The sequence below is a fragment of the Borostomias antarcticus genome, assembly GCF_949987555.1.
Source record: "Borostomias antarcticus genome assembly, contig: scaffold_151, whole genome shotgun sequence".
In the NCBI taxonomy this organism is placed as follows: domain Eukaryota; kingdom Metazoa; phylum Chordata; class Actinopteri; order Stomiiformes; family Stomiidae; genus Borostomias; species Borostomias antarcticus.
In genome coordinates this window covers 231,379-251,548 of record NW_028176495.1, presented here as the reverse complement: position 1 = coordinate 251,548, position 20,170 = coordinate 231,379, and the positions used below count along the sequence as shown (strand labels likewise).

The 20,170-nt window shown below is 43.9% G+C and overlaps 1 protein-coding gene across 1 annotated transcript; it reads left to right on the top strand.

Moving 5' to 3' along the window:
- Positions 1–1,445: 1,445 nt before the first annotated feature.
- Positions 1,446–3,497, top strand: LOC311328429 (ATP-dependent RecD2 DNA helicase-like; the record flags this gene model as incomplete). The annotated part of the gene is made up of 1 exon (XM_084462398.1): positions 1,446–3,497. One exon carries the CDS (start codon positions 1,446–1,448, stop codon positions 3,495–3,497), a length of 2,052 nt encoding a protein of 683 aa, XP_084318524.1.
- Positions 3,498–20,170: the final 16,673 nt, after the last annotated feature.

The following is a 20,170-nucleotide window of genomic DNA, read 5'->3' as shown; positions in this document are numbered from 1 at the left end:
TGCGCCAGACCCTTACCATTAAAACTGATGATCTGCAGGTCTGCTGTTTGCTCAATCCCAACCTTGCGCTGTTTGTAAAAAGCTCAAAGTCTTGAGCCATATCCGCTACCAGTTACATAGCATGTCGTTTTCCAACCATACCTGAGCAACTCCCACGATGTCGTTTCATCGTTCGATCATACGAGCAATCCATCACATCACTGACCATTTTCCCCCTCATGCCATCAGAGTACTTGTCAGTATTGAGGTTTAACTGAACATCCAGCGGAAATACACTGGATTGCTCCCGCTGGCTGTAACTGCGACGCCTTACTACGACAGAACCAAACAAGTTAGTCAGTTATCGGAAGGTATTTTTCCTAACGTTATTCCTCTGCTCACCATCGCTACTAGTTACCCACGATTGCTGCGGCTAATTATTGCCCTGTTTATCCAGATTCCCTTGGAGAAGAAGGAGCAACACTTCGTTGCCTTATGTCCGGATATAGCTTTATATGGTGTCATGCTCTTGTTGAATAGTGGATTTCAAGTGCTGAATGATAGTGTACAAATGATCACGAGCTGTTGAAAAGAATGAAGCATCGAGGTATTGAAATAGGATGCGTTCACAATATCCGTGGTTATGTAATTATTAGTTTGACAACGTTATATCACCATAAAACCGTCTCTTTTTCGTGACTGATATATAGAAAACCATGATGTTTTAGCGTCTGCATTATCGAATACAAAAAACTACACCATGCAAGGTTAGACTTCATATCCCCATGGAGCAGCTTCGACAAGTTCATGGGCGAGGTGTTATAAAACGACAAGCCGTACGTTACCCGCAGCAACATCTTATCCATACCGTATTACAGCAGGTTCATCGCCTTCACTTTTTCATGCTTTGCCAGTACCGCATCTTTAGACGGCTCCAGAACACACTCAAAACGCGCAGAAAGGTAAACGGCAGAATGATGAGACAGTACTGGGACTGTTTGAAGTCACCGCGCAGCAGATCGGCGACTGTTCAGATAAAAGCAGCTCAGTTGTTGTGGTGCGATTGGGACATAATGGGCCATCAATGAGCAAGCGGTGAGTACCAAGGTAACCGGACTGAAAAAATGGTAGTAATTTTACGCATATTTGTGCCAAGCTGTGGTGTTGATTGACGTTGGCCGGGCAGTCTCGTTCCAACGGAGAGCACAAAAACCAAATGTTAAATACTCTTTTTAATCACCACGATTGATTAAATTGACTTTGGTAATATCCTGATCATTACACCTATTCCCTCAGACTGAAAGACGACATCTTAATTAATGGATATTGCATTGCCACAGCTCCACACCACCAATCAGCCGCTTGTTTATTTACAAGGTTCGGTGGAACGTGTCACATTCCACAGTGAAGCCAGCGGTTTTTTTGTCATTCGGGTCAAATGCAAAGGGCAGCTGGACTTGGTGACCATGACGGGCAGCACACCTACCATTACGCCCGGGGAATTTGTGGATGCCAGTGGTATTTGGTTTAACGACCACAAGTATGGAGTGCAGTTCAAAGTTAAACAAATTAAAACCGTCACGCCGAATACTCTCGAGGGCATTGAGAAGTATCTAGGCTCAGGCATGGTTAAAGGGATCGGTCCTCATTTTGCCAAACGCCTAGTGAAGGCATTTGGTGAGCAGGTGTTCGATATTATCGAAGCGAACCCAGAACGTCTGATGGAACTGGACGGTATCGGGGAAAAACGGCGGGAGAAGATTACCTCGGCTTGGTCAGAGCAGAAGGTGATTCGGGAGATTATGGTATTCCTGCAATCTCACGGTGTTGGCACGGCAAGAGCAGTGCGGATTTATAAAACCTATGGTGACAAGTCGGTGGCCAAGGTGCAGGAGAACCCTTACCGGCTGGCCTTGGATATTCACGGTATAGGTTTTAAAACGGCGGATGATCTGGCGATGCAACTGGGCATTGACCGGGTGTCGTTGATTCGCGCTCAGGCCGGGGTGCGCCATATGTTGCAGGAGTGTTCTGGCAATGGCCATTGCGCCCAGACGTTTCAGTCACTGGTGGTGTCCGGGGTAAAGCTGCTGGAAATTCCTGAAGACACCATTAAAGAAGCGATCCAGTGTGAAGTGAATGAAGATCGCCTGACGCCGGAAATCATTGATGAGGTTCCATGCCTGTTTCTGACCCCATTGCATAGGGCTGAATTGGGGGTGGCTAACCATGTCAATCGTTTGTTGAATGGTACTTCAAGCTGGTCGTTTATCGATATGGAAAAGGCCATTCCATGGGTGGGAAAAAAGAATGCGATTACACTGTCTGATTCTCAAAAAGAAGCCATCGCACTAGCCGTGCAGAAAAAGTTCTGCATAATTACCGGAGGCCCAGGTGTTGGGAAGACCACGGTGGTGAACAGCATTCTCAAGATCATTGCGACTAAGGGTGTGGAAGTCACCTTGTGTGCGCCGACAGGCAGGGCTGCCAAACGACTCTCTGAGTCAACAGGGCAGAAAGCAACCACGATTCATCGGTTATTGGATTTTGATCCGTCCGCTTTTGACTTCAAACGTAATGCAGACAACCACATGGAAACAGACCTGCTGGTTGTTGATGAGTGTTCCATGGTGGATGTGGTGCTGATGAATCAGCTGTTGCGAGCGGTGCCAGATTCAGCAGCTGTATTACTGGTTGGGGATGTGGATCAGCTACCTTCGGTGGGGCCTGGTTCTGTACTCAGTGACTTGATGGAATCGGGTAAAGTACCAGTGGCCAGATTGGTAGAGATTTTCCGGCAGGCGGCTACCTCGCAGATCATTACCGGTTCCCATGCTATCAACCGAGGGCAGACACCTAAAGTCACGAAAAAAGGAGAGGATACCGACTTTTTCTATTTAACCGGCGAGGAGCCTGAAGAGTTGTTTGCCAAATTAATGTCCGTAGTCACACGACGATTGCCGAAGAAATTCGGCTTTGATCCGATCAATGATATTCAGGTACTGGCGCCCATGAACCGTGGAGGGTTGGGCGCCCGCAGTTTGAATGTGGCGTTGCAAAAGGCCATGAACCCGGACGCATACCCGCGAGTCACCCGTTATGGTTGGACCTATGCACCTGGGGATAAGGTGATTCAGACAGTCAATAACTACGATAAGGAAGTGTTTAATGGCGACATTGGCCGGGTGAAAGCCATTGATATCGAGGAGGGTGAGATGATTATTAATTTTGATGGTCGAGATGTTTTGTATCCAGTCAATGAACTGGATGAAGTCTCACTGGCATATGCAACGACCATCCACAAAAGTCAGGGCTCCGAATACCCCTGTGTGGTGATCATCATGGCGATGCAGCATTTCACCATGCTAGAACGGAACCTGCTTTACACAGGAGTTACCCGTGGTAAACAGATGGTGGTGCTGGTGGGCCAGCCAAAGGCTGTGAGTATGGCGGCACGAAACCGAAAATTGAACCTCCGGTTGACCAACCTGCAAGCGAGGCTGAGAGGCCCTCAATAAAGTGCCTGTCTATAGACTAATTTGTTTATTTTCTCTGGTGTATTTCTATGCCGCAAACCACTGGTTTATTTTGGTCCTAGAAAATACTGCAATGTATGTGGGTATTAAAAAATTATTTACTCTATGTATATACAGGAGTGAGTCTGTTAGGCCAAAAGAACAAAGCAGTATAAGCAGCCATATTAGCAAGGTTCTGTTATATCTATTTCCAAAAAGCAAAGTAATCCTATATCCAGATAAAACTACCACGCCGAGGAATAAAAGTACCCTCAAACATTGCAGTCACCCTCTGGTCATATTGTCCTTTTCTAATCATGTGACAAAGCCCAATTCCAGCAATGGTGTATTTTGCTGATTTGAAGCGTTTACAACCAGACATGGGTCCAGTTATCCGCTTTATCCATCGATGGTCCTACTCAACAAAGTTGTTCAAAAACTTATTCTGGCGAATCTTAACCTCTGGCTGTACGGCGCCTTTCAGTTCACTATTCAGTAAATTCAGGGCTGCTGTATTGGCACCACTTTTATCAAAAATGACCGTTGTAGGAACACCATTTTGAGCAATAGCTTTATTAAAAAATATCGTTGCAGCTTTTGATCACGCTGCTTTGTCAGCAAGAAATCGACGGTTGCTCACGTACAACTACCGACTGCCCGATACAGATAACCAAACTTGCCAACTACTTCGATATAAGTCTCGTCCATACGTCAGGAACGGCCACTCACTGGACGCCGTTTCCGATGTACCGCTTCCAGTTGAGGAGCGTAGCGCAGGACCCACCGATTGATGGTTGAGTGGTCAACGTTAACTACCGACGTTCTGTCAGAATTTCTTTCAGATTGCGATAACTTAGGGCATAGGCAAGATACCAACTGGCAGCTTGCATCATGATATCTTTGGGGGAATGACGTTTTTTAAAACTCAGCACGGGACTGAACTGGTGAATTTGATAATGGCATAAATGTTAAAACAGAACCAATGTCCGTGAAAGTTGTGAAGGTGAGGTTCTTTTGATGCGACAATGCAGTCACTAAAACATCATGGATTTCGATATATCCGGTAACGAAAAAGAGACGGTTTTATGGTGATGTAACGTCGTCAAACCAATAACTCCATAACACCGTTCTTGTGAACGCATCCTACGTCAATACCATAGATTATTCATTCTTCTCACCAGCTCGTTACCATTTGGACGCTATCCATCACATTCTCCAACCAGAGCATAGCGCCATAGAGAGCTATATCCAGACTGAAGGCAACGAAGTGTTGCGTCTTCTCCTCAAAGGAAGGCATCTGGATAATCAAGCCAATAATGAGCCGCAGCAACCGTCCGTAACGGGTCGCGATGGTAAGCAGAGAGATCACGTCAGAAAAAATACCTTCCAACAACTGACCAGCTTGTTTGGTTCTGTCGTAGTCAGGCGTCGCAGTTACAGCCAGCGAAAGCAATCCAGCGTGTTTCCGCTGGATACTCAGTTAAACCTCAAGACTGACAAGTACTCTGATGGCATGAGGGAAAAAATTGTCAGCGATTAGATGGATAGCTCTTATGATCTAACGATTAAACGACATGGTGAGATATTGCCCAAGGATGGTTTGGAAACGACAGGCTATGCAACTGGTAGCTGATACGGCTCAAGACTTTGAGATTTTTTACGAACAGCGCAAGGTTTGGATTAAGCAAACAGAAGACCTGCAGATTCTCAGTTGTGACGTTAAGGCCTTGGAGATGCGCCAAGAAAGGTTGATGGAAGCAACCATTAAGGCCGCGAAAAAGAGTCATCATAAGCTGAAAACTAGACTCAATCCGTGAGAGAAAAAAGATCGCAAACGAATGGCACAGGTAGCCACCGTTTATGCGGTAAAACACAATCCTCGAACGCATAATCGGGCATAAATATGGATCTGGAGAGCTACAACGTTGTTAAATTCCGTCTTCCTCCCCAGAATAAGAGAGTGTGGGCCATGTAGAAAGAGAGGTGGAAGACGTGATAGAAGAAGCTTTCGCGGAAGCGCTCAGGCGAGATCCTGAGCAGAAAAGGCAGTTGGTCATTGTTATTAATTGGCACCATCATCAGCGGAAACTGATTACTTGGATTATGAAAAAGAAGGGAATTAAGGTAACCATCATCATGGACTTAATCCAACGTTAGTTCTATGGTAACAGACAGGTGAGCCCCAACCACTTAGCTATCTTTCGGATACCAAATCATAGATAACGAACTGGAGGCTCACGTGTCTATTATCAGTGTATTCTGTGATGTGGTTGATTTCTGCATAACATTAGAATCACAATGATACAAACAACTCATCTGTCATTCAAAGAATCCTCCAGTTATATCTTGGCTATCGCTCAGTGCAACAATGACCATCATCATCTACTTCCATAAGAGTGCCTTTCTCAATTGCAAGCACTGATTACCAGCGACTGATCACACAACAGAAATCAGACTATTTTCAGAACTTGGCATACTTCAATCGCTTTGTAGAACTCATGAAACAGGCTTTTATACCACTGACGGTTTATCTAAAGTCTCAGTGCATGTGGCAACCAACGGGCCTGTCATTTATTGATTCAACACCCATCGTGTCTGTGACAACCATAGGATCAACAGCCACAAGGTCTTCAGTGAAGAGGCTAAACTGGAAAAAACGTCTACAGGTTGAAAGTTTGGTTTTAAGTTACACCTTATCATTAACCATCTTGAAGAAATTCTATCATTTTGCCTGACAACGGCTAACACCGATGACCGTAAACCAGTACCAGATATCATCGAAGAGTTAACTGGTGTAATTTATGAAATAAAGGCTATGTCTCTGAGCAGTTGGTAGCTTAGTTACAGAAGAAAGGCCTGAACATGGTAACTAAAGTTAGGAAAAATATGAAGCCAAAAGAGCCGAAAGCCTTTGATAAAGTGATGTTTAGGAAACTGGCAGTAATAGAAAGCGTAAATGATCAGTTGAAGAATATTTCGCAAATCGAACATACTCGACGCCGTTCACCATTTAACTTTACTGTAAACCTGATGTCAGGATTGATTGCCTATGCACGCAGCCCAGAAAGCCACATATTGATGTTCCGGTACTAACAGAAGGTGTACCAATAGCTTTCTGAGCATCAAACTCACATTGATCCATGTACTTGGATATCTGTGGAAATCCGGTCACTGCTTACACGACAAAAGGAATGCAGCTATTGAAAGCTAAGTAGCAGAACGGTCCCTAGAGATACTCAGTGGAGAGTACGACTAAGGTGGCCATGGGAATCCGGCAAAGTGCGAGCAAGAGAGGTCTGATAAAACGTGAGACCGTTAATAAGTGTGCAGACTATTTTCAAAAAACCTCCTAGGCTCTGCTACGACAAGGCGCTGGCCACTGGCTAACCGATTGCCAGTTGAGTCATATGGAGCTCGCTGCCATTTGATCAATGACAGTATGGATCTAGCTGTGGCAAAGTGTGGTTTGCAAGGCGCAGATGCTGTGTTGAAGCTACGCTCACTGAATTCCAGTAGAGATTGGCAGGCGTATTGTAACTTCCATAACATAAGCCATGCTCTCACCTTCGTAACTATTGAAAACTAGTGTACTGTGGCGTCATAGCAAAGGAACCACACCCGTATCATTAAAGTAGGTTTTGTCGTTTATATTCCTGCTGCTTGGAGCCATGAATAGAGTAATACCAGCCTGATTAGCTGTAATCAACTGCAAGACCACCTGATTCAAGTCAGATCAGTGATCACTGATATAACCGTAGCAGATTATGGATGCAAGTCAAGTCATATAGGTTTTCATCGCTGTTGTAATCACCATCCCCATGCAGGCTGGTACCGTTCAGATTAAATGCCTTTCAGGGCAGTTTCAGATAATTGACGACCTTTGATGGCAAGGTTCAGATTCAACTAGCTGACGCCAGTTCCATACAAGTCATCAAGGGCCAGTCCAAGAATCTTATTGTTTAAATGTTCTGGCTGAATGCTTTCTCCAACCAGCCGATCAACAGGCTTGTTTTCGAACAATTCTGGAAACATACGCAACGTTTGACCGGTAAAACCAAGGCCATTCATCATCATCGCTACAACTGCCTGTCCGATAGTGACATTACGTGCATCAGAGTCATTGGTTATGCGTACATCAATATATTCAGCTATCTTTAGCTTCAAGCATGTTGCTGCAACCAAACCAAGGTAATCCAGACTCTTAACTTGGTACTGCCATGGCTGTATCATGGTTTTCCTGAATATCTTTTGGTGCAGCTCTTTTGATACTACAACCTCAGCAGCTAAAAACCATAGTGTTTTAGCTGCTGAGGTTGTCGTACCGAAAGGACCGCACCCCATGCCTTTTACCGTTTGGGCAGTGTGATTCAGGAAAATATCAATTGGTCTAGGGAAGAGCAATACAAAAGTAGAACATCCCGTGCATGATGGAATCATGGATAACAGTATAAGACCTCCTGCTCCTTACGGATCATCTAATTTAATAATACCAGATCTGAATGGTGGTCATATAGATGAAGGTGGAGAAAAATATATTCCGCCTTCTGAAACAGCCTTAAGCGGAAGCAAAGCCATTAATGATTCGTTCTGCAATGCAGCAAAAAGATATTGGCTCGCAGCATTTTAAGGAGCTGATTGTTAGTTGGCAATCTTCAAATGACGTTCATTATAAGGTCGATGGCAACCTTAACCTTAACGGTTGCACCGACCTGACGGCCCTGCCAGAGCACCTCTCCGTGGGGTGCTACCTTTCTCTAAAAGGTTGCACCGGCCTAACGGCCCTACCTAACTTGGATTACAAGGTTGGGATGCATATCATCAGGTAATACACGCTATGTCTACCTAGAGAATACGGGCCTGTCAGATCCGTTGATTGACTGGCTACGCACTGTTGAACCGGCAGGTACGCAGTTTCACTTTTCCAGAAGTGGAAGGCATCCAGAACAGCTGTTTGAAAGCTTTGAGCAGGCTTTGACTTCTTCCCGTGCTGAAACACCTACACTGACCATACGATCTGACTAATTTGTTAACCTGATTGCTTTCATGGGACAATTGGCAGGAACCTCAGACTATCAGAATCAGCCTTCCAAGCCTATACTGGCTCAACTGGTTATTGGCGTCATGGAGTTTATCACCTGGAATGACTAGGTTCATGACGATGCCCTGAACCTCGTACACGAGGACATCAGTTCCTGTGGTGACCGTGTAATTTTGGCCCTTAATGATCTGGAAACTATGCAATTGCTGACCTAAGCGGAAGCTGCGGCTGTTTAAAATAATGATCCCACTGAATTAAGGGCGTTGAGGCAGCAAATGATGATTATGGATAAGGTCAAAAAAATTGCCAGAGCCCATATGCGAACCATATCGTTGGTGGATCAGATCGAGGTTGAGCTGTCTTTCTGGATTGAATTATGCAAGTACTTTACCATTCCTAGGTCAACGCAAAATATGATATGTCGTGGGTGTGCTTATGTTGAAAATAAGGACATTGCAAGTGCTTGCGTCAACATCTAGATATCCTTCTCTGAGGCTAAACTGGATAGCTAACTTAAAGAGTTGGCACCATGGCAAAAATATCAACTCCACTAGGCTACTCCGGAATTTTACCAGATCAAGCCACAAACAGTAGACCGTATTGACACGTGCTACATCTGTGGATATAAAACACAAAAGATGGTTGGGGTGGGCAATCACCAAGTTGATTACGATTCCCTCCGAAGGACTTACTTGGAAAATGGTATAAATCAGTTTATCAATAACCAGTTGGAATGGTCATCCGTGGATCGGCTGATAGAGGACGTTTCGCCCACAACCTCCAGCAACCGGTTAAAGCTAAACGATGCATGATACAGTGATGTTATGACGGAACACCTCAGGTGGTTCTGTTGCATCTACTGCCAGATAAAACTACCAGAGCAGAGAGTAAAAGTACTTCTAGACATTAGCAGTCACCATCTGGGCATGTTGTCGTTTTCGAATCATGTGACAAAGCTCAATCCCAGCAAGGGTTGATTTCGCTGATTTGCATCGTTTAAAGCCCAACATAGGTACAGTTATCGGCTTTATCTTTCGATGATCCTGCTCGACAAGATTATTAAGATACTTATTCTGGCGAACCTTCACCTCTGGCAGTACGGCTCATCCCAGTTCACTATTCAACGTTAGTTCGCCTCTTCAATTTTGGCTACAACTATATGATTTAAATGGCTTTAGGCATAATTATGTTTTTTGAAAAGTGCCCAATAGCCATTCTGAGATTTTGCCAGCCAATAAAGTACTAACATCACTCTTTGTATGTAACGTGAATATGTACAAAAAGGCCGAAGCCTATGTAGTGCAAGAGATTATCCGTCAAACTCACGTTATTCAGTGAACTCATATCGTTGGTATTGGCACCGATTTCATCAATAGTGACTATGGTCGGAATACCGTTTGGATGTGGTTCCCTTGCTATTACGTCACATTAATTAGTTCTCCATGATTACGAAGTCGAGAACATTCCTTATGGGAGTTCTAATACACCTGCCAACACCAGTCATGGATATGGATCGGAAGAGCTGCAACGTTGTTAACGTCCAGTCCTCCAGCCAAGAATAAGAGGGTGTTGCCCAGTGTAGAAAGAGAGGCGGAAGCCGTGATAGAAGAAGCTTACGAAGAAGCGCTCAGGCTAGATCAGGGGAAAAAACGGCAGTGGGTAATTTTTATAAATGGGCACCCTCATCAGCTGAAACTAATTACCTAAATTATGAAACAGAATGGAGTTAAGGCAACCATCATCATGGACTTTATCCATGCACTTGAATATCTGTGGAAAGCCGGCCACTGCTTACGCGACAATGGGTATGAGGCTATTGAAAGCTGGGTGGCAAAACGGTCCCTGAAGAGATTCAGGGGAGAGTCTGACAATAGTGGCCCGTGGAATCCGGCAAAGTGCTAGCAAGAGAGGTCTGACAACACGGGAGGCCATTGATAAGAGTGCAGACTGTATTCAAAAACCCCGGCCTAGGCTTTGCTATGACAAGCCGCTGGATGCTAGCTATCAGATTGCCCGTGGCGTCATGGAGGGAGCTTGCCGCCATTTGATCAATGACCGTACGGATCTAACCTAGGCAAAGTGGAGTTTGCAAGAGTCAGCGGCTGTGTTGAAGCTACACTACTGGATTCAAGTGGAAATTGGCAGGAGTATTGGAACTTTTATAAGAAATACCACCGCCTTCGTAATCATGGAGCACTAATGAATGGAGCGTCGTAGCAGGGAAACCACACCCAAACCAATTCGGCCACCTCATTTGAAAAACTGGTCACGACATTGTTGTTCTTGCCCATATTGCTGAAAGAACTCCACAAGGCTCATTCCTTTCTAAAACTGAATTTTGTTCTTAGATATTACGTACCTCCTACTGTGATAAAAACCAGTGTCGTAAGTTTAGACGAGAAGTAGGATTAGGTAAGATGGAAATCAGCAAGTATTTTGGTGTGGTTCCATTGCTACGACGCCCCTTTCATTAGTTCTCCATGATCACGCAGGCGAGAGCATTCCTTATTGAAGTTTCAATACGCCTACCAATCTCCACTTGAATCCAGTTCGCGTAGCTTCAACACAACCTATGTCCTTACAAACTACACTTTGCCACAGTGAGATCCACACGGTCATTGATCAAATGGCGGCAAGATCCATCAATGACTCCACTGGCAATAGGATAGCCAGCATCTAGCTCCTTTCCATAGCAGAGCCTTTGACGTTTTTTTTGAAGATAGTCTGCGCACTTATCAATGGCCTCCCGTTTTGTCATACCTACCTTGCTAGCACTTGCAGGATTACCAGAGCCACCTTGTCAGACTCTCCCATGAGTATCTTCAGGGACCGTTCTGCCACCAAGTTTTAAATAGCCTCATACCACTTGTCGTGTAAACAGTGACCGGCTTTCCACAGATATTTAAGTATCAAGGTGCTGAATGATAGCACCCAAATAATCACTAGCTGGTGAGAAAAATGAATAATCTAGGGTATCGCCGCAGGATGCGTTCACAAGAGACGGTGTTATGGAGTTATTGGTTTGACGACGTTATATCACCATAAAACAGTCTCTTTTTCGTTGCCGTATATATTGAAAACCATGATGTTTAAGCGGCTGCATTGTCGTATCAAAAGAGCCACATCCTAATCAAATGACAGTATGGATATGACCTAGGCAAAGTGAAGTTTGCAAGGAGCAGAGGCTGTGTTGAAGCTACGCTCACTGGCTTCAAGTGTAGATTGGCAGGCGTATTGGAACTTCCTTAAGGAATGCTCTAGCCTTCGTAATCATGGAGAGCTAATGAAAGGGGCGTCGTAGCAATGGAACCACACCAAAAGACAATCATGATTACCGTCTAACCTAAGCATCGTTCTCGTCTAAACTTACGACACCGGCTTTCCTAGAAGTAGGATGTACGTATTGGCCAAGAACAAAATTCAGTGTCAGAAAGGTATGAGCCTTTTGAAATTCTTTCAGCAATATGGCCAAGAACAACAATGCTTGGACCAGTGTTTCAAATGGCGGTGACCGAATTGGTTTGAATGCCTCTGTGTGGTTGCCTAGAGTATCGCATCATAAAAACCAGTTAGCTCTACCGGTGCAAAGCTGCCTCCACCGGACATCATTGACCAGTAGCACCATTATGGAAGCTAGCAAACAGCCATTTACCACTTGTTTTCTAGGCATGTTTTTAATGACTCAGACTACGAATGGCATAATAGGTCATAGATCTATCGAGACAGATGGAAGTCCCTTATAATGCTGCTTGGCGCTTGAAGCACAAGCTTATGCAGGTAATGGAAGAACGGGATGACAGCCGTCACCTGCATGGACATGTGCAGATGGATGATTCCTACTGTGGTGGTGAAAAACATGTAGGCAAACGTGGAAGAGGTTCTGAAAACAAACACCAATTTGTTGCCTCCGTGCAAACCGACGAGGAAAACCACCAGCTGTATATGCGTTTCAACATAGTACCATGTTTCCGGGAAAAGGAGCTGGAACTGTGCCCGCAAGAGCATATCGGTGATCATACCTGCTGTGTTGTCAGTGATTGTCTCTGTACATTCACAGAAATAGCCGACGCCAAACACCCACATACAACAATGGGACAGGTGGTGGTCACGAATCGATGGCTAATGAGTTGTTGACGTAGGTCAACACCATGATCGGGAACGTCAAAAATTATCTGAAAGGCAGTTACCACAATATTAACCAGATGCATCTGCCAAAATACCTTGCTGAATAGTGTTATCGATTCAACCGGAGCTTTGATTTGAAAGCAACGGTGTCAAGGCTTAGCTCATGGCTGAGCGAACGTGGGCCATGCCAGCAAGACTCCTCAAGCTGGCTGAGAAACAGTGACAATCAGGAAGACATCTAAACCAACTGTAATTGAGATAGGAGCTTTGTATGTTCAGTTTCTGATAACAGGTTTGTATTTTCCTCTAAAACCTTTATCAATCTGTGATGCAATGCGACTTGTTCCATTTTCTGAGGAACCGTTTGGTTGACACCTTTATAACCACCATATGCCATACCAAGCCCCAGTCCCATGCCGATAACAACGGTATGAGGAATCACATATGTTGCCACTAAAGCTGCACCTAATCCCCATTTGGCAACGGTGCCCCAAAAGGTGTCAGCCATAGTGCAGTAAGTGCATCCTGCATCATAAGCTTGGCAAGCGCTATCTTTGATGTTCTTATAGAGTACAGTGCCGGTAATGTATTCCTTTCCCTGTTTCAGGTAACCAGTGACATCATGCAATGTCACTGTAGGAAGGCTCTTCCAAGCAGCAGTGGCTTGTGCTTTGACTTGATTTGTTGTGTAACCGTAAACCTCTAGTGCTTTTGCACTTGCTGAGTCAACAATTTGTGTTGCAAGGTTAGTTATATCGTATACTTGGGTCATTTTATATCTCCTTATTAAAGTGACTTTTATACGCGATGTTAAACTTTTCTTACTTCCCAAGAAAGTAGAACATCCCATGATTTTCAATGGCTTCAGCCAATATGTCCATATGACCAAACTCTGAGAAACAAAGAATAATGCCAAACTTACCAGTTGATAGCCGCCAGATTAAGCATCCTTATTTTGCTCTAATGTACACTATTTACGCTGTAACCCTTTGTAAGTCAGGGATTTTAAACTTTCATGGCCTCTAAAAAAGTAGACATTGTGTCTTCTATTTGTTTGCACACATATTTTTAATGTCTGAGCATTTTTTGGTTAAGAGTTTTCCGTACTCTATCGCTAGCTTTTCAGCAACAAACTAACCAAACAGTTAGAGGCATTTGATTTTATATACCCATGTCTTAAAAAGCTTATTTGGTACTTAAGACCTAATACAAATTGATAAGTTCGCCCATTTTTTTGGGCAGGAAACCTAATGCCTGTTAAAATAAGTTTAACATTGTTTTTATACTTTTAATTCAATTAGTTAGTGAATTTTTCTGCTAGTTAGTGAATCTAACAATGTTGTTATAAATTCACTCACTGACATCCTGTAACTGAGTACCACTCACTGATACTATGTACCTCATCTTCTGTTAACAGTTTGCTGATATTACTCATTGGTTTGTGGGTATTTCTTGAACCATCACGGTAATAATTAAGCTGCTTAATCATATATTCTTTTTTTTGGCAAGCCAAATTTGGGTTGAATGATGCTGTGCCAATACCTTGATGACCGTGACAGCCAGCGCAGATCTGCATGGCCTTTACCTGTGCTGCTTTCAGGTGATCAGCTGTGTCTTGCGTATAAGTGTCAGGCCGTGGGTCAATACAACCAGTTAACAACATGATTTTCAGGAGAGCTATTCGCTTGATTTTAAAAGCTATTATCATTTAACTGTCGGATTTGTTTTCATTTTGAGGATAAATAAGAAGCCAAAGCAGTTTATGGTGACAGGCGTTGAAACCCACAGACTGCCTGAAGCGTGGAGCGTTCTAATGGATGTTATCAGCTGCTTTTCACCAACCAAATTTATATCTTCCTGAATCCACTGTCCAAACGGTAAAAGACATTCAGAAAAATCATGATACAGCCATTCCAGTACCAGAATAATAGTCTGGATCACATTGGCTTGGTTGCCACAACATGCCGGTAGCTGAGGATAGCTGAATATATTGATGCACGCATAACCAATGACTATGATGCACGGAATGTCACTATCTGACAGGTAGTTGTAGCAATGATTATTAATGGCCTTGGTTTTACCGGTCAAACGTTGTATATGTTTCCAGAATTGGTCGAAAACAAGCCTATTGATCAGCTGGTTAGAGAAGACATTCAGCCAGAACATTTAAATGATAAGATTCTTGGACTGGCTCCTTATGACTTGTATGACGCTGGCATCAGCTAGTTGTATCTGAACCTTGCCATCAAGGTCGTCAATCATCTGAAACTAGTGTAGTTCCCTTGCTACAATGCCACATTCATTAATTCTCCATGATTATGAATGCGAGAGCATTCTTTGTGGAAGTTCCAATACGCCTGCCAATCTCCACTGAATCCACTGAGCGTAGCTTCAACACAGCCTCTGCCACTTGCAAAATCCACTTTGCCACGGCTAGATCCATACGGTTATTGATCAATTAGCGGTAAGATCCCTCAATGACTCCACTGGCAATCGGATTGCCAGCATCCAGCGCCTTGTCGTAGCAAAGGCGGAGACGGTTTTTTTGCAGATAGTCTGCACACTTATAAATGACCTTCAGCTTTGTCAGGCCTCTCTTACTCGCACTTTACCTGATTCCTATGACCACCTTGTAAGACTATTTCTTTAGTATATTCATGGACCGTTCTTCCACCAGCTTTCAACAGCCTGATACCCATTGTTGTATAAGCAGTGACTGGCTTTCCACAGCTATTCGAGTACATGGATAAAGTCCATGATGATGATTGCCTCAACTACCTTCTTTTTCATAATCCCGGTAATCAATTTCCGCTGATGAGGGTGCTAATCAATAACCATACCCACTGCTGTTTCTGCTCCGTGTCTAGCCTGAGAGCTTCCTAGAAAGCTTCTTCTATAACGGCTTACGCCTCTCTTTCTACTCTGGCCAACACCATCTTATTCCTGTCTGGAGGACAGAATTTAACAACGTTGTGCTCTTCCTATCCATCTCCATGACTGATTCTGACGTTCGAGGATTGGGTTTTACCGTATCAACGGTGGCTACCTTCGCCATTCATTTGCGAGCTTCCTTTTCTCCCGTACTGAGCCTAGTTTGCAGCTTCTGCTGACTACTTTGCTAGTTCTCCCTAATTGCTTCCCTAAACCATTCTTGCCGCATCACCAGCCATTATCGTCAAAACTAAGGATTTGAAGGTCTGCTGTTTGCTCAATCCCAACCTTGCGCTGTTCGTAAAAAGCCTTAAAATCTTGAGCCTTATCCGCTACCAGTTGCATAGTCTGTCGTTTTCCAACCAACTTGGACAACTATCACTATATCGTTTAATCCTTCGATCACAAGAGCTATCCATTACATCGTGACAATTTTTCCCTTCACGCCATCAGAGTACGTGTCAGTATTGAGGTTTAACTGCGTATCCAGCGAAAACACGCTGGATTGCTTCCGCTGTCTGTAACTACGACGCCTGACTACGACAGAACCAAACAAGCTGGTCAGTTATCGGTAGGTGTTTTTTCTAACGTGATTTCTCGGATCACCGTTACTACTAGTTACCAACGATTGCTGCGGCTCATCATTGACCTGTTTATCCAGATACCCTTGGGGGAGAAAGCGCAACACTTCGTTGCCTTCATTCCGGATATAATTCTCTATGGTGCCATGCTCTTGTTGTAGAGTTGATTCAGGGTGCTGAATAATAGCGTCCAAATGATCACGAGCTGGTGAAATAATGAATAATCGATGGTATTAGCGTAGGATGCGTCCACAAGAGACGTGGTTATGGAATTATTGGTTTAACACCGTTATATCACCATAAAACCGTTTTTTTCCGTTACCAGATATATCAAAAACCATGATGTTTTAGCAGCTGCGTTGTCGTATTAAAAGAGCCGCCCCATTGTTATTGATGGACACCATCATCAGCGGAAACTGATTACCGAGATTATGCAACAGAAAGGAGTTAAGGCACCATCATCATGAACTTTATCCATGTACTTGAATATCTGTGGAAATCAGGCCACTGCATACACAACAAGGGGGATAGGCTATTAAGTTAGGTAGTAGAACGGTCCCTGAAGATACTAATGGTAGAGTTTGACAAGATGGCACGTGGAATACGGCAAAGTTCTAGCAAGAGAGGTCTAACAAAATGGGATGGCATTGATAAGTGTGCAGACTATCTTAAAAAAACCGTCCCGGCCTCTGCTATGACAAGGCACTGGATGCCGGCTATCCGATTACCAGTGGAATCATTGAGTGAGCTTGCCTCCATTTGTTCAATGACCGTATGGATCTAATTGTGGCAAAGTGGAATTTGCTAGGGGCAGATGCTGTATTGAAGCTACGCTCACTGGATTCAAGTGGAGATTGACAGGCGTATTGGCACTTTCATAAGGAATGCTCTCGCCTTCGTAATCATGGAGAACTAATGCATGGGCCGTAGTAGCAATGGAACCACACACATATCAGGATGATATCTTTGGGTAAATGACGTTTTTTAAAACTCAGCACGGGGCTTTACTGGTGGATTGGATAATGGCAGAAATATTAAAGCAGAACCCATGTCAGTGGAAATTGCAACAGGACCTGAATGCAAGCTCATAAAGCTAAACTATAACTTGCCTGTTACGTCATTGATCAATCAAATGGCTGGTACGCGAATATCCACTAGGCTTGTGCTAATTGAGGTTCTGTTCTTACCATTTTGTTTTGCCCGGTACATGGCGACATCAGCCTCTTCAAGTATTTTGTCCAGTGAGTTTACTTTGTTGGAGATGGCTGAAATACCAATACTAACTGTTATGGTTTTATTGTTGACCAACTTGTTTTGGCCAGCATATTCGTTTGCAATGGTATTTCTTATTCGTTCCGCAACACGGAATGCCTGCCATGGTTCGGTGTTGGGCAATAGTGCCACAAATTCTTCACCACCATAACGCCCAAATAGGTCTTGTTGTCGTAGTTCTTTTCGACAAAGCGCTGCTATATGTTGAAGGACTAAGTCTCCAGCACTATGGCCTTGCTGATCATTCAGTTGCTTGAAGTTATCAATGTCCATAAACAGTGCGCAGCAAGGTTGAATGGAGTTATTCATGAGTGAAGATTTAATAATACTTTCTGCCTCATGGCAAAAAGCTCTTCGATTTAGAAGGCCTGTTAGTGGATCAAGGCTGGCCTGTTGTTGCCAAAATAGGGACTGACGGTTTGCTTGCATTAATGTGCAGGCATGGCTGCTTATATCACAGGCGGTTTGCCAGATTATCGCATTGCGATGATGTCTCAATGGAGCGAGTACCATAAGGATTTTATCATCGGCTTCAATATTCATTGGGAAAACCCAGTAGATAATCCCAAAACGGTCTTTAAAATTAATCTTTGTTTCAGTTCCTAAAGAGATAACATTTAGCAGGTCATCTTCAATAGTAGGTAGTTGCTTTATGAGGCTGTCAGCCGTTTTTGAATAATCTACGGTGTTTCCAAGAATAATATGCCACTCATCCCTTTGGTGGCGTAGTACCATTGCAGGGATGCTAGGTAAAACTTCTTCAAAGGTCGACAGTACCATGTGCATAACATCGGTATCAGCCAACGGGAAGTCCTGGTTTTGCAGGTGTTGTCTCAGTGCTGTCTCAAATATACACCGCTTCCTGCTCGCAGGAGCAATGGCATTAATAGACATGGCATGCTGTAAATTCTGCTGGTGGCTGTGCCAGTAAAACAATGGCAGCAGTGTGGCATGCAAAGACAATAGCAGAAGCTCTGAATAAGTAGGTAGGCTCCTTGGCCAGTCTTCTGTATACCATGACCAAGAAAGGAGAAGAAACATGATCAGGGCTGAAGGAAAGGCTATTTTAGCTGGCCTGATACCATTATAAAGGCAGTAAGCCGTCGCTATTACAACCAAAGCAAAGCTAGCCATAATGGAGATTGCAGCCAGTTCTATTATAGCTGTAGGTTCTGTGCTGTATGAACTGATAGCATAAAGGGTCAGTGCTACCCCAAGAGCGTTTAACAACAGAATAAGGCGATCTATTTTGGGGCAATAGATAGGCATGAGTGCCAGAGTTCGATAGCTGGTAATACCTGTCACTAATACCATGGCTGTCATTAAGATTAGCCAGTGCCCTGGATCTCCAAGCCATGAAATAGCGCGAAACACTCCACCTTCCAACATCAGAATCATTATATTTGCTGCTAGAATATGGCTGATGAGTAAATAAAGTGCTGGTGTTCGATTTCTCATGGTAAGGGTAAATATAAAGACCAAGGCAACGATCAGGAGAGTCTGAATAGAGCTGATGGCAGTTCGTTGTCCGCTGAGTTCTTCAAAGTAGGTAAGGGAAGGCCAGAACGTTGGATTGAACTGGTTTGGTGGAACTGAGGCATGGCGGAGATACCAAGTCTTTGTTTCGCCAGGCTTGATATCAAGCTTCATTGTATTTGACGCAATCCCTGACTGTAATGCATCAACTCCCATTTTTTTGAGATGGTAACCGTCTTTTACTGGAACAAAAATATCCAGTTTTTTGTGAGGTACCTGACGGAAAACCATAAGCCAATCATGAGAGGAGTATTCAGACAGCTCTACATCAAGACGATACCAATCCAGCTGGTTCTCGGTTTGAATCTGTGAACTCTTGTAAATATGGGAAGGAGGCTCAACAGGCTCAATATTTGTAATAGATAGTGGGTCGTCACCACTGAGATAGAGCGGAGCCGCAGTCAGCGAACATGGAAGAATCAATATGCAGATTAAGCATACGTGGTCAAACCAGCTTTCAATCCACCTAGATGTCCAACACTTATTGGATCTTTGTGGAAAATGCAGTATCGAAAACAACGACTTAGTCTTCCTTAACGAGGGAACAGATCCCAAATAAAAAGCCCAGTGTCCATTTATTCTGGATAGCAATTTGCTTCCTCCTTCATGGAGAAACCTTCCCGAAGAAAAATGGCATGCCTGCAATTCTGACACAGTAACAGGAGGTATGTGAAGTACGAGTCTCTGCCAATATTTAGTGAGCCTGAAGGGAAGCCTTATTTCCAACATGAAATGAACCTGTGATGTCTGATCTTTCCTCCATGATTACTGAATGGAAATAAAAAGGGTGAGGCTCTTACGATCCGACAATGCAGCTGCTAAGACATCATGGTTTTCGATATATCCGGTAACGAACAAGAGACGGTTTTATGGTGATATAACGTCGTCAAACCAATAACTCAATAACACCGTCTCTTGTGAACACATCCTACGCCAATACCAGCGCTTATTCATTCTTCTCATCAGCTCGTGATCATTTGGACGATATCATTCAGCACCTTGAATCCACTCTCCAACAAGAGCATGCACCATAAAGAGCTATATCCATACTGAAGGTAACGATGTGTTGCGCCTTCTCCTACAAGGGGATCTGGATAAGCAGGCCAATGATGAGCTGCAGCAATCGTGGTAACTAGTAGCGACGGTGAGCAGAGAAATAACGTAGAAACAATACTTCACGCCAACTGATCAGC